Below are 16,441 nucleotides of genomic sequence, written 5' to 3'. Positions count from 1 at the left end.
TCGGATGTATCGTGCTATGGTACGTCGAGATGTATTGGAGCCGAGCTTGTTAACGTTGGGTCGATCTTGGTGCCTTATTTACGAAGAAAAATGGTTGTAGAGAGCGAGAGGGGGTAGGAATTCCCTTGAGAGCTTGGCATCCCTGCAACAACCATATTCTTCTCAAGCTAAAATGGCCAACAAGATCAACTAGCCAAATTACCAAAATGCCCATGATTCCTAATACCTTATATATTCATACTTAAATAAAAATGGATGTTTATTTTTTAATAATAAAAACCCCAGTGCCACTGTGATCAGTGAATCAGGAACACCCCACCAAAGAACAAAAGAAAAGGACGAAAATGCCCATACCCCCATTTTTATTTCATGGGTGTCATGCATTTACGGTAAAAGGTTCCTGTTGCTACTATTCATGATGGTGCCCCTAGTCCTTTTCTGAGGGACACTTTGGTAATTTAGTAATTACAAATACTTTCTAGAAGTTCTCAAGTCTAACGAGTTGGACCCTTAGATTACTGTCCACTTAGTAGATAACATCCCACCTTTCATGTACGTGGTACATCCAACCCGTCCAATAGGTTGGCCCCACCACAAGGATTATCTTATACATTAATAAGCACCATCCACTCATTGAGTTGATCACACTTATGTTAATTTTCAACGGCTTGACATTGTTGTCTGTTTGTAACAAACCTGATGAATGGATGGGGATTTTTTTTATTTTTTATTTAGCATAATGTGATATCATGGTGGGGCCAATGTATTGAAAGAGTTAGAAATCATATACACATGATAAAATTGAAATTTATTTGGTGAATGGACCACAAACTATGGCCCAACCGGTTGGACCTGAGTATTCATTCTTTCTGTAGTTTACGTGCATGGGAATAGGTGAAGGGCATTTTGGGAATAAAGCGAAAATTGCTCCTAATTAAAATAAATAAATAGTCTTACTTTATTGACACTCTAAAATTCAGCTCGACCAACAGCACCCTCAATGGAGAAAAAACCTAGGAGTCATGACACGTAACCTTCATGTTCCATCTGATAATCTCATTACCTAATCAACCAAACACTCCCTTGTGAATTTCTATTTAAACAAGCCCTTTTCACCACTACCTACAACGCAAAGAGAATTTCAACCATCTTTCTCTATCTTTCACTCAAGAGAGAGAGATTTGAAGAAATGGGTGTCTCTCATCTTCCATCACCAGCTTCCATTGTAGCATTTCTACTTGCATTGAGTGGTTTGTTCTTCTTGCCTGAGCTCGCACAAGCTAAGCATGCAGGCATAACAAGGCACTACAAGTTCGATGTGCGTCGTGTGGCCTTTTCAACTTGAAAAACTAAGCTGATTGTGTTTTAATGAGGGATTTGGATGTGGGTCTTTTTCGTTTAAGCTTGTTGATTTGTGTTTTCTGCAGATTCGGATGAAAAATGTGACACGTCTGTGCAACACGAGGAACATCCTGACCGTTAACGGACAGTATCCGGGGCCTAGGATCATCGCCCGGGAAGGCGATCGGGTTGTGGTTAAGGTGGTTAACCATGTTACGAACAATGTCACCCTGCATTGGTATGGACCATCTCACCACCTTTGTGACTTATTAACAGCTATTTGGTATGCATGTATATATGTACGTAGGTATGCATGCACGTGTGTGTGTGTATATATATATAAGTAACAGTTTTTATTTTTAAATAAAAAAGAAAAAAAGAAAGAAATCTCAATAGTAGGGGACTTGTTGTGGAACCCCAGCGTGGAACGATATTATCGCGAGATTTTCACAATGTAAGCAGTTTTCAACGTTTCGTGATTTTATCGTGATATCAACTGGGAAATTATTTAAAAATTTGACTAGAAGAATAGTAATCATATATATTAAAAATTTAAAATTATTTATTAGTTTGTAATAAAATTTTTAAAATTTAATTTTAGCAAGATTTTATTGATAATATCTTTATTTTGATAATCTCTCGAGAAATTCCCGAGAAGAATATTTGCCACCGTGGCGTGTTTGAAAATTCATAGTTATTTGTGCCATTGAAACTAATTTAAAAGAGATAGTTTCAATTTTTGAAACGTGAGGTAATGCATATGATATATTTGTTCCGTCCATTTATTTAACTACAATATTTTGAAGCACAAAACAAAAAATAAAGTAGATATAACACTCAAGTAGCCTACACCAAAAGAAATAGTGGCTCCACAAAGTTTTTAACAGTAAATATTTGATTCCATTTTTTGGATGGTGTGGTCCACTTGGGTTTTAGATATAACTCATTTTTTTTTTGTTCACACTATAAATTCAAATGGTATAATGGATGAATGGTGTGGATAAGCGAAATGCATCACAGTGGACCCAGGTATATTTTGTAATGTCTTCCACTTTCGTGTCAAAATACTAAGAAGGTATGTTCTAAATACACGGGGGGAAATAGTTATTACTCTTTTGCCTGGTATTTACCGGTGCACCGGAATATCAAACAAGCCCGAATTTCCAATCTAATGAACGGGGGTATTTTGGGAAGATGATTAATACTAGGAAGTTGGGGGTATCAGGGCCGTCCATCACGTCGTCCCGTTGGAACAGCTTCTGCATATCGGTTAAGTCCCTGACCGAGTCAGTTGAGTCTTGACCCGACGCAGGACAGGATGAGTCAGACCGAGTTACTGAGTCGAAGACTGGCGTGATGGATAAGTGGGCCTATAGTTTCATATTTGTAATCTACAACGTTAAATCATGATTTAATTAAACATACAATATTTGAGAAAATAATCTAATTTACATGTGCTTTGGATCCTTCGATGGACGGTTCTGATGGGAGAACAGGCATGGAGTTCGACAGCTTAGGAGTGGATGGGCAGATGGGCCCGCGTACGTGACCCAGTGCCCTATTCAGACTGGTCAGTCCTACGTGTACAACTTCACGATCGTGGGCCAACGTGGGACTCTCTTCTGGCACGCGCACCTCTCATGGCTACGTGCGACTCTCTACGGTCCGATCGTGATCCTCCCTAAGCGCGGTGTACCTTTCCCATTCGCCAAGCCGTACAAGTCGGTCCCGATCATATTCGGTAATGATGGACGGGCGAGATGCTATGGTTATACAGCTTAAACATGATTAATTAATCAAATGATAATTAAGATGAGATTGGATATGAATTGCAGGTGAGTGGTTCAAAGTAGATCCTGAGGCCATTATCTCACAGGCTCTACAGACGGGAGCTGGGCCCAATGTGTCAGAAGCTTTTACCATCAACGGTCTTCCAGGACTCCTTTACAACTGCTCAGCTAAAGGTACTTATAAACTACAATGAGGGCATTTTGGGAATAATCACCTTGACGTGAAGGGTTTTGTACATGTAGGGGCTATTGTTCTATGATCCAGACCATTGATCTTACGGGCACCGCTGTGGATTAGGGGAATATGGGTGAAATCATCCACCAAATGAAGATCGAGCATGGCTGCATTTGTTTCCTTACCATCCATATATAGGCCAGTGATCAAAGGGTACATGATCGTTTGATATGAAGACCATGCAATTGAATCAAACGCGTTTATGGTGGGGGCCAATCGGTTCAATGGACTAGATCATAGTTTAAGAATTGGAAGAAACTCTCCATGACCTGACTGAGTCAACTCGACTTGACCAGATCCCAAGACTCAGAGAAAAACTCAATGAGTATATATATATATACACGCACACTAACTATGAGGTCGACCTCATGGGATGTGGGCCCCACCGTGATGTGTGTCGGACATCAACACATTGCATTTGATGGGTCCCATTAGGTCACGGGATATCCCAAAATCAACTGTATATGGAACTTAGGTGGGCCATACCATCTAAAACCATGTGCAGACATGCTTAAAACATATAAAAGTACTTGATGGGGCCCACTTGATTTTTGGATGCAGCAGAAACTTGGTTTACCCTTCATCCAAGTGGAACACACACAATGGATGGTCTGGATTTATGAACCACATCTCGGTGGGCCCAATTAATGATTATGAATGTTTTAATGGGAGAGTAACCCCTCTCAACTCTTGTATGTGGTGTGGCCCACTCAAGTCATGGATTGACTTGATTTTTAAGCTCCTGACCTACCATGAAATGGTGCATCTGACTGATGGGGTAGATGTTTGACAGACATCATGGTGGGGCCCACACAACTCAACCTCGACCTTCCGAGTCGACTCGAATTCCGAGTTTCCGAGTCGGCTCGAATTCACAGAGTTCCGAGTGGAGCCGAGTTTCCGTGTTTTTATAGCATATGGATGTCACATAGAATAGGTTATTACTGTATATTGATATCTTACATTTCTTTGGGATTGCATGATATGGTTCAGATACATTCAATCTGAGTGTGGAGGCAGGTAAAACGTATCTCCTCCGTCTGATCAACGCTGCACTCAACGATGAACTCTTCTTCAGCATCGCCAACCACACCCTCACCATCGTCGACGTCGATGCCATCTACGTTAAGCCCTTTGAAACTGACATACTCCTCATCACACCAGGCCAAACCACAAACGTCCTCCTCAAGACCAAACCCCATTACCCAAACGCCACTTTCTTAATGTCGGCCCGACCCTACTCTACCGGCCGCGGCGCAATTGATAACACCACCACCGTCGGATTACTCGAATACCAAAAACCCAATTCATCTCAACCATCGAATGTTACCAGCATAAAAAACCTCCCACTCTTCAAGCCATCCCTTCCAGCTCTAAATGACACTGCCTTCGCTGCTAATTACACAGGGAGATTACGTAGCTTGGCCAATGTGCAATTCCCCGCCAACGTCCCTCAGACCGTTGATAGGCAGTTCTTCTTCACGGTCGGCCTTGGAAGTCAGCCATGTCCCAAGAACCAAACCTGCCAAGGACCCAACGGTACTAAGTTCTCTGCCTCCATCAACAACGTCTCCTATATCCAGCCAACCACCGCCCTCCTCCAGGCTCATTTCTTCGGGCAATCCAATGGTGTGTATACCACCAACTTCCCAACTAACCCTCCATTCCCGTTTAATTACACGGGTACCCCTCCCAATAACACGATGGTGAGTAATGGAACTAAGGTGGTGGTGCTTACGTTCAATACAAGCGTCGAGCTGGTGCTGCAGGATACAAGCATTCTCGGGGCGGAGAGCCACCCTCTCCATCTCCATGGTTTTAATTTCTTCGTTGTCGGGCAAGGATTCGGAAACTACAACCCCAACAAGGATCCCTCTAACTTCAATCTTGTCGACCCTGTCGAGAGGAACACCGTCGGAGTTCCGGCGGGTGGTTGGGTTGCCCTTCGCTTCCTAGCCGACAATCCAGGTCAGTAATATATATAAAACGCACAAGGAAACGGTAAGTGGGAATCCCAACATGGAATCTTGAAATGGGTTTTTGGAATTTCTCACTTTGAAATGCTTGCTGGATTCCTGCCAAACGTGGTGGGGGAGAATGTGCGTACCAACCCTCGGTACTCCCTGTGTGCATTGAGTTTGTATTCACATGAGTAATGGGTTTTTGCATATCATCAATATCAGTGTCCTGATGTGCTGATTCATGCAAGTGGAGCCCAGGTTTACATGATCCAAACCGTCCAATCTGATGGTCCCGTCGTGGATGGGAAATGCTAAAAGAATAAAAAAAAACCCAAGTTAGAAGATCTTCACCCGTTGATCAGAGAGGAAGGCGAAATATTGGATGAGTATCTCCGGAGCTGAAATATTTTAGGAATTTCCTCCATCCATGGTGCGTTCTACAGGTTTGACGGCTCTGATCATCTATCAGGGGCTCCACTTGTACCAAATGGACGTATCATGGCACTCTACATATATGTTCAGATGCATCAGGACCCTACAATTTCTTTCCCATCTGATGGAGATACATTCTTCATTACAAAGATAGTAACTAATGCGTTTTTTGGCTGACATGGCATGGTTGATGACGTGGCAACAGGTGTATGGTTCATGCACTGCCACCTGGAAGTTCACACAAGCTGGGGTTTGAAGATGGCGTGGGTTGTCCTGGACGGGAAGCTGCCGAATCAGAAGTTGCCACCTCCACCGTCCGATCTCCCTCAGTGTTGATCTTGATGAGCTCAGATCCGCCGTTCGTTTATGGTTTTAACTTATTCTTTTTTAGATCCAAAGTGCCACGTATGCCAACATATCTGAGTATGCGGCTTTGATTGTTACATTGTAGAGGACCCACTCATTCCCCATTGAGAATTTGATGTTGTATCTTTGAATTTTTTTTTTTTTTTTTTTGTGTGTCCCATTTTGTGCCAATAAAAATCGAGTTGATTTCCCCCATTTTCTTTTGTTATTCCAATGAGAAAAAACTTTGATACTCTGGCAGAGAGTGGTGGATGATACTCAGGAACTTAGAAATTCCATACAGGGAGCATAAGTAATTCAAATTAAACTACTCAAATTATGGGCCAATTGAGATGTATCATGAACAAAAAAATTATACTAATTTAGATACCAACTTTCGTATTGGTGGACGTTTAATAGATGATTAATAACGAAAAATGTCTAATTTTGACAAAGAAGGGTAAATAAAAATAAAAAATAAAATCAGAGGTCATGAATGTAGACTAGTCCAATCAAACCAGATTTCAATTTTAGAATACCTGTGTATTAAGTGTAACCTGTAGCCAGAGTATTAAATAACTTCCCCTCTTTAAATGGGAAAGGGAGGCTTAGACCCAACCATTTAAGAATTGGGATTTTAAATTCAAGCTTAGTCAAGTCACAAGTGACCCACTGATTTATTTTATGAGTGGGAACAGGAATTGGTGTGCTAGGCCGAACTATTTATCACATGGGTCAGATTTCGGATCCAAGGTTCAATGATTCTGACCATTGGTTTGTTGGCCCCCACAAAATTACTAGAATATGATGAATCTTCTAACCTTTTTTGTGGCCAATAAATAAATTGCTGAAAAGGGAAATAAAATGATGGTGCATGTTCAACTAAAAAAAGGGACGGTGATGATTGCTTGTATAAATGGCCATTTGGATCCACCTTGGAACATCAAAACTCTACAGGATGATTATACAGAAAATTATCATGTAAATAAGTTGGGGTCCACTTTTTAGAGGGCTTGATTATCATATAATCACTATAGATGGGCCCCACAGGTGTAATACATTTGATTGATTAAATGTCACCACAAAGCCAAGGTAAAATCTTAGATGATAATGAAGATTGGAATAAAGTGGAATATGGTGGAACCATATCACTAAAAGGCATGTGGCAGACAAAAACACAATCATGGACGATCATCTAATGATCTAAAAAATAATATACTACTTTAAAATTATCATACTAATGGACCCAAATCAAAGGTTAGAATTATTTAATAAGTCATAGTTTCAGATTAGACTCTATCTAATGCTGTTTGTACAATTTGGACTGTTTATTTTTATGTTATTCATACATGTGTACAATTTTCAAGGGAGGCTGTGGTGGGATTTGATTGAGCCATATGTTGCTAACAAAATGAGTGATGGACGACTATGTAATTGATGAAACAACTTTCAAGCAAAGCATGCTTTACATAGGTCCCTCTGCAGAACAACACATGACCCAATCAAATCCTGTCATGTTGAGTATCCAAGAATATGTCGAGTATCCAAGAGTATCATTGGTGATTTAGATATATCAACCACCACTGTACAAGAGTACCAACTATCTAAGTCACCTCCTCCTATTAGTTGGATTCGCGACTAGCAGCGCCCCTCATATGAGGTGGTGAAATGTGCGATCGAGATCCGTCCATGCCACCGGAGATTTGGGCCATTCATTGAGTGGGGCACACTTTCAACATGTGAGATATATGCCAAAATCAAGGCAGTACACTTGTTAAACAAGCTGCACATATATGTTGAGATTTTAATGTTGAGCTTTTTTCTTTAAATTTCTTTTTTTTTTTTTTTGGCCATATAAGTTTAATTGCCCATTTTTGTCATATGGGTTTGCGTTGCTTGTTTAGTGGACCGACATTATTTTTGGTCCATTACATGTTCACGGATTCTCTTGCCTGATGAATGATGGCATGTGTGCTTTACACTCATATCTTTGAAACTTATTCCACCAACATGAAGGCCCACTTGCATGATAATGACTTTTTATTTGTTTTTTTCACTTATTTTTGCTCTTCTGTATCCTTTCGCAACCCATCTCATCTTTTTCTCCCGCTCTATTGTCCACACGCCATGTTGCTTATGTGGGGCCGTCATGCTCTATGTAGGCTATCCAACCCTCTTATTTTGTGATCTCTGCCACAATAATGGGATGCTCCAAAAATCAAGCATATAAAATATTTTGATGACTCACACCATGATATCATGTACAACAAGAAAATAACAATCCAAGTCAATATTTCAATCCTCATGATGGTTGGAATGGTCTAATGTTTTTAGGCGTCCGAATTTCATGATGGAGAAATATTGCTAGAGAGGTTGGATTCCATGCACACACCGGTCCCACACGCAGGTCAATGCATCAAGGGGTGGGATACATGTCAGACATCCATGTGCTAGGATCAGGTGTTATAAGTAGATCCTTTCCATTTATTAGGTAGGGTACATCATGGGCATGCCATGGACTAAAATAATGTTGGTCCACTAGTTAAGTAGATTAAAATTGTGTGGCAAGAATAGAGTTGTACATGAACCAAGTAAGCTCGGTTAGTTTGCTCGACTTGACTGGAAAAAGCTTGATTCGACTTGGTTTGAAACTGAGTTCGGGCTGAGTCAAGCTGATTTTTCGGGCTCGAAAAAATTTCGAATCGAGTTTAAGCTTGCCCGAGCTCGACTCGACTCGGATTGAACCCAACTCGATCCGAACCAGTTCGGTGACTCGGTTACTTTGATATTGATGTTGCCCACCAAGTGTTTGATGAAATGACTCAACGAAGGGTCGGCTGGTGGCAAGGAAGGTATGTATATGAAACAAATACAATTTTTTCTTGATTTTGATATTACCTACAAGGTGTTTGATGAAATACCTGTAAAACGGCTGATGTTATTTTACATATAGTTAAAATTTGAAGGTGCAGTCCATGTGTTTGTTAAAATGATGCACAGGTGAACTCGGCTCGATCTTGGCTCGAACTCAGCTTGAACCGGTTGAGTTGCAGTCCATGTCTTTGTTAACTAGATTAAAATTGCGTGACAAGCAATGAGATAGTTAGAAAAATGAAGTCCAATAGTAAAAATTCAACATACATGTGTCACCCACATAATAAGTTACAATGCTGATTTTTGGTACATTGTATTTTATAGTGTGCCCTACTTGATGAACGGATGAGATCTTTGATATGTATGCAGTACACACTGATCTGCCGCACCTATTCAACTCACCCATCTATTGATTTTTTTTCTTTTTTCTTTTAAAAAGCCCAGATAATCAAGAGTTCACAAAGAGGGCCCCACATTGGCCAATGTCAACATATAATTACAACCGTCGACAATAGTTTTCATGAGCTTTCTAGTTTTAAAATATAATTACTCATTTGATTGGGTTAAAATGGTAAAATCTAAAGTTTATGCAACTAACCCAAATGATGCCCTTAGTTCAGCGGTCCAAACTTCTGATAAGCCAAGGGTCACGGATGGCCCATGAACCAAAAATCCCTAGATTGGAAGATCCGAAGGTCCTAGCTAAAGCAATTGCTATGTTCTCAACCTTTTATTTGTTGGGATACACTAATTAAAGGTTAAGATTTATTATTATTATTATTGTTATTATTTACCTCTCAGGGAATTTTGGTGCACACAACATTTGAGCCTACCTGTCAACGGTGGGATTGGATCTCTGAACCTTTGTATCGCAAACACGGGTATGACCATTGTGACAAATATTAATACTTCTGTGAAAAATTGATTAAATGATATTGGCACAATAGTTTCAAGATATTATAAAATTTTGAATAATTTTTTTTGTTTTTTTCTTTTCATGACTTTATTTACAAATAATTTTTATAAAAAAATATTTTTTTAAAAGAAAACAAAGACTTTCATTGAAAAAGCGTTGAAATAGATCAAAGGGAGAAGACAACAAGAGCAGAGAAATACAAAGGAAATGTTTCATATTTTCCTTCCATGCCACGACGGTAGAATCCCAACCTAAGGTAGCTGACCACTCAGCATGGAAACTAAAATCGTGGAAGCATAGGCCATTCCTCTCACCCCAACAAGGGCTGGCTCAACATTTTTGGGGGCCTTAGGCAAGTCATAAAAATGAGGTTTTTTTTTTTAAAAATGAAGTTAGAATTTAATTTAGAAAAATGACGTTAGAATTTATTTTTTTTAAAGAAAACAAAGACTTTCATTGAAAAAGTGTTGAAATAGATCAAAGAGAGAAGACAACAAGAACAAAGAAATACAAAGGAAATGTTTCATATTTTCCTTCCATGCTACGACTGTAGAATCCCAACCTAAGGTAGCTGACCACTCAGCATGCAAACTAACATCGTGGAAGCATCGGCCATTCCTCTCACCCCAACGAGGGGTGGCTCAACATTTTTGGGGGCCTTAGGCAAGTCATAAAAATGAGGTTTTTTAGAAAAATGAAGTTAGAATTTAATTTAAAAAAATGACGTTAGAATTTATTTTTTTGAGAACTTAATTAGCAATAAAGCGGGTAGTTGTTGTCCTAAGTTTTAGGAGAAGAATTTATTGGGAATGATGCTATTATTTTGAAAAGAGACGATAGAGTTGGACATGGATTTCTTACGAAAGCCTTACGTAGGAAGTTCTTGTGTTGGGAACTTAGGTGGGGCCCACTGTGATGTTTGTAAGAAATCCTCGTCCATCCGTTTTAGGAGTTCATTTTAAGATATGTTGCCAAAAACTAACCGTATCCAAAGCTCAAATGAGCCGTACTAAAGGAAATTGTGGTTAGGGAAATTCCTACCGTTGAAACCTTCCTGGGTTCAATAATGATGTTTAGATGTCATCGATACTGTTAATAATGTCATTCTTATTGGGATGAACTAAAAACAAAAACATTAGCATGAATCAAAACTTCAATGGCCCCATGAATATTTTAACTGTGGATGTTTAATTATCACGTTTTCGGCTTACTTGAGCTTTGGATACGGTTACTTTTTGGTAACATGTCCTAAAATGAACTCACAGAATGGATGGACGAGGATGATTTTTCAAAAACATTATAGTAGGCCCCACCTGGGTTCCCGCAAAAGGTTTTCGCAGGAAATCCACGTCTAGTTAGACTGTTATTATTGAGAGTGCTAGTTTTTAGGATTTGTTTTTTATTTTCAATTTCAAATTTGTAAACTAATTTTTAGATGTTCCTATTTTTCAGGCCTTTCAATAAGTTTTATTTCAAAAATTTTAAGCTTTTTTTTCCTTCTTAATTTTAGTTTTGCTAACTTTCATAATTAAGAAATTTTAATTTTGCTATAATATAGGGCCTTCATAATTAGGGGGCTTAGGCATATTTATATATAAGAATTTAAAATTATATATAATTTATAGTATACATTTTCATTATAGGCGGAAAAATAAAACCCAAAGATCTCTTGAGAAATTATAAGGCCGAGAAATTGCCAACGACAAGATTTGTCATGTGGGCTGTTAAACAGTCATGATCAAATCAAGTTTTATTAATGATTTTTCATAAACTCTTGACCAAATTCAACCCGGTTGAGTTTTGTTTTTGTTTTTTTCGTTTTTTTTTTTTTTGTCTTCGATCCTTATATAAAACAAGCAACAGTCAAAATTCAAATAAAAAATATCAAGATTTTACTGTCAAAACGTGTTGACATTCGAATTTTCGGGGTGTGGTCCATCGGGCCACTACGTGTATGGCCTGAACAGCACTTGCAAAAGTGGGCCACCTCTTGCATTGCAGAGAACTGAGATGGTAACCTAACCATAAGCATTACAGTGGGGCCCAGTTCTTAGAAATGGAAATTGGACCAACCAGCATTCATAACGGAAAATCTTTGTTTCTGTCTATCAGTTGGTGAAGAAGGGACCGGAGTCGTCTACCATCCTTGTTTTGCACAGCTGCGTAAAACACTCAAGCTTTGTGAGACCCACAGTACTGAATAAAAAATCCACTCCGTCCATCAGGTGGGAACCCTTATTTAAACTGTCCACACGAAACATCAACCCTATAAAAATCCCTGATCTGGCACACCAACGGGAGAAACGTAAAATTGGTCCTAAAACCTCTTAACTTCATGTGGTGCTGGTCTGTCTGATTTTTGGATCAGAACGGTTTTTTTTTTTTGTATTCACATAATCCTCTGAGTTACACCTGATTAACGGTTTTGATGGTACTAAACCATTGTGGCCCACGCACGCAAACCTATTGTTGGCATCCCATCTCCATTGTTACCTATGGTGTGGTCCACGGGAATTTTGAATCAATCTGATTTTTTCTCCCAGAATCTATAATTGAGTAAAGAAACTGATGAACGGATTGGATTTCACATATAGAATATAGTGGGCCCCAGAGAGTCGGGTGTTTCACACGCTGCGTGAAACAGGTGGTAGATGATTCCGGTCCTGTGAAAAGGCCCTCTTACTAACCGTTTGAAACGTCACTTCCTCAACCATATCATCGTGTATAAAAATAGATAAAAAACTTAAAAGCAAACGACTACAACGATAGGCGAATCTCACCCATTGAGGAAAGTTCACAGCTTGTCAAGTGGACCACACGGTTACCCTCCATTCAGTGCATGCATCCAAACCGCTAGAAAAGTTTGGCCCAACATCCAAAACCATCACGCGCAAAATAAGGCTGATCCGATCATTAGGTGGGCCGTGCCATAGAAAATAATGGACTGCTGATGGATTTATTCGATATATACATGTGCTCTACCTGATGAATGGATCAGCCTATTCTTTTCAACCCAATGAGTATCATGTTGGGACCCATCTTTTCAACGGTTCGGATGTCTTGTGGATGCAGGGTTTCATTGTGGTCCATTGATGTGGGTGGGAGATTCCTGCTTTTCTAGTAACAGTAGCATACGTACTCTCAGTCAGCAGTGCCTTGTTTACTAAGAGAGATGGTTGGGATTCCGAAAGAGCTTGGAACAACAAAATAGGGGGCATGAACCTTAGTATGGCCCACCTTTGCTTGTAAAATTACCAAAATACCCGTCACTCTTTTTCTTAAATAGTAAATAATATCTATTTTTTTTTGGAAATTTTATCTGAAAGAATAGTTTAAGGTATGAACCTTAGAATGGCCACCTTTGCTTGTAAAATTACCAAAATACCCATCACTCCTTTTCTTAAATGGTAAATTTTATATATATATATATATATATATATATATATATATATATATATATATATATATATATATTTGGAAATTTTATCTGAAAGAATAGTTTAAGGTATGAACCTTAGAATGGCCAGCTTTGCTTGTAAAATTACCAAAATACCCATCACTCCTTTTCTTAAATGGTAAAAGATATATATTTTTTGGGATATTTTATCTGAAAGAAAAGTTTAAGTAATAAAGTTAAGAGTTGTGGGGCCCGCCATGATTTATGTGCCATACATTGACGCGCTGTTCCTCCATCGATGTTGAAAACTCCTTCATTTTAGGGCATGATCCAAAAAAATTAAGTAGATCCAAATCTTAGGTGGACCACACTACACTAAATAATAATAAATGAATATTTAGAACTTCTTGCGAGCTACAAAAGTTTTGAATCAAGATTATATTTGTGTGGTTTCTTCATCCAAGTCTTTATAACCTTTCCACAGGTTTGATGGTAAATTCACATTCCGGTGGACGCCATGAAGTTTTTAACGGCGAGGATTTAATTACAACTGTTTCCTATACTTTGGTCCACCTAAGATTTAGATTTGCTTTACTATTATTATTATTATTTTTTGTATCCTTCTCTAAAATGAGTTTTGGATATGGATGGACTACATCCATGTAAGGAATATACATCAAGTTGGGCCCCACAATCAGGACCCCACCCACCCAATCCACCGAAGCCATGCCCCTAAGCATCCAACCTGTACAGCATATGCATTAAACATGAAGATGAGACCGAAGAAAATTCTTGCCGACTGAATCATGATATGGGCTGCATGTGAATTTGGATGCTTTGGACGGTGTACATTTTTTCTTTATGCTGTGGCCCATTTTATAATTGGATCATCCACGTTTGTGTTTTCTCAAGTCATCATTAGTCATCATGTGGTTTGAACTTGTAGGATGGGTTAGACATCAGACACCGTACCATGTAGTCTCTCATAATTCTCAACCTCACCATTTCATAAAGAAAAGTGGAGGGGTCGTTTCAGTCATTGCACCTTTCAAAAAAGCATCATTGTCCATTTGGATTAATGAAACTGCTTCTGTTGAGAAAGAATATAGAAGGTAGAAACCTCATTGACTAGGACCATGCATGTGAAATTACCAAAATACACATCACATCTTTTTCCTGGTAGGTAAAAAAAAAAACTTCTGGTAGGTTGGTTGGAAAGATTATTTTTTTTCCAAGGTAAAATGCTACAGCACCCACCGTTTACTTTATCATGAGCCAAGATAAGGTGCACTCACATCATCGATGGTGATAGAACACGCCCGGCAAATCCGACGGTGTAGGCGGCATGCATGCCTTTTAAACGGTCAGGTTAATATGATAAATGCTTATGAAATACATATGAATTAAAGCAACCACCTTAATACCTATTTGAAATTTTAGGTTCTAAGTTGCATCACATACCATTAATAGGTCAACCAATAGTTGGGCGCATGATAGATTTTATTTTTTAATTATATTTTATATTCATCCATTGATCATGGTCCATCCATGGAAGAGTCTTTGTATATGTGTATAACTTTTTAAAAGTTAAGAAATTCTAATATAATCTTAATCTTCTATTATTATTTTTATTTTTAACTATATATTCTTATAAAACATTAATGATTATTCAGATATTATTCTTAAAACCTATTGTAACCATATAAAATTGATTATAATTCAGTTCTATTTAAGATCATATGATCTTAAGCTTGTTGGAAAGATAAATCAATATACTTTGAGATGGACCAATCTCATTCATCTCGATGACATTTACCATCGGAAAAGTGATCCGACGAGTGAAAAAAAGGGTATGTTTTTTTCTTTTTCACACCACTGCAACTCAGTTGATTTAGCAAAAAACTATTGTACAATCATTCGGCCGGACATAAAAAGATAGGGAGTCAACTATCATATGATGCCTATCTACATCACCCCAAAAAATTAAAATGCTACCACAAAAACTTGACACCTCACACATAATAGGACCAGACAAAATGAAGGTTATTTAAAAAATATTATAGGTGTGTTTGGTTGCAAAATATTTGATAAAATATCATAAAAATTTGAACCAAATTATAGAGTGAGTACTCATGAAATTTCATGATATTTGGTGCAACCAAACTCACCCTGAATTGGATTAAATATAATTGGTGAATTTCAGACCATTACTTGACCGTTTAGCTTCATGGACCAAGATCAACTGATTGGATGTCTGGATCTTGGGTTCTTGTAGATTCTTCAATTAGATGAATATTGGTTAAGAGAAATTGGTCAGTGGTCCCAATTTCACTAACACAAGAGGCCCACCTAATGATCAAATTAGCATAATTACTGATACATCTACAATAAGAACCAAAGTAGAAATACGGGGCATTGATGTAGTTACACATGCAACAATGATAGACCTGTCCATACAAGTGGGCCCCACAGTTGGGGAAGCCTCAAGGACATACTAGTTTGGAAGATCCTCACCACTAAGGAACCAAATCCAAGGATCATCTTCATGTATCACCCCCCTGGAGCCAACTTGCAGCAACATCGGATGATCATAACCATCCAAAATTTAGCCACTCTGAAAGGATAGTACCCCTAAAAATTATATTTATAACTGAATGTGGACCATCCAAAAGAAAATTCTTAACACCTCATATTCGACTTAACAAACCAACGGTCATGGTCATTTTTTTAAAAATTATTCATCAATAAGCCATCTAAAATAAATCCCACATTATAGATGGTCCGATTATCCAACCATCTTCAAATGTGGGCCACTGATCCTAATCAGTGGCACAGGAAAAACGTTTTCCCTTCCTCTCAACTTGATGGTGTATTCTGTGGAGGGCACCTTAGTCATTAGATAATAACAAAGGTAACTATGTTATGTGATTATATTAAGGGAAAGGTTAATTAAAAAAATAATTACTTAAACAACACTCTAAAATTAAGCTTGACCTACAGTGATGCCTACCAAACAAGGTGTGGCCCCACCTCTGAAATAAGTGGTGCCCATGAAAATGCACTCATTTTTCTACACTCTTTCATAATATCCACACCTAATTAACCAAACACAATCTATAGTCTCTATATAAACCAACCACAGACAGCTCT

The 16,441-nt window shown here is 38.5% G+C and overlaps 1 protein-coding gene across 1 annotated transcript; it reads left to right on the top strand.

Annotated features, from left to right (window-relative positions):
- The first annotated feature begins 1,118 nt into the window (after positions 1-1,118).
- LOC131252861 (laccase-17-like) lies at positions 1,119-6,328 on the top strand. Its single transcript, XM_058253612.1, has 6 exons — positions 1,119-1,318; positions 1,428-1,579; positions 2,838-3,082; positions 3,177-3,305; positions 4,360-5,334; positions 5,965-6,328. Exons 1-6 carry the CDS (start codon positions 1,190-1,192, stop codon positions 6,093-6,095), a joined length of 1,761 nt encoding a protein of 586 aa, XP_058109595.1. The 5' UTR covers positions 1,119-1,189; the 3' UTR covers positions 6,096-6,328.
- The last annotated feature ends 10,113 nt before the right edge of the window (positions 6,329-16,441 follow it).

This window comes from Magnolia sinica, chromosome 8 (genome assembly GCF_029962835.1).
Source record: "Magnolia sinica isolate HGM2019 chromosome 8, MsV1, whole genome shotgun sequence".
Classification (NCBI taxonomy): Eukaryota; Viridiplantae; Streptophyta; class Magnoliopsida; order Magnoliales; family Magnoliaceae; genus Magnolia; species Magnolia sinica.
This window is presented reverse-complemented; position numbering and strand designations above follow the sequence as displayed.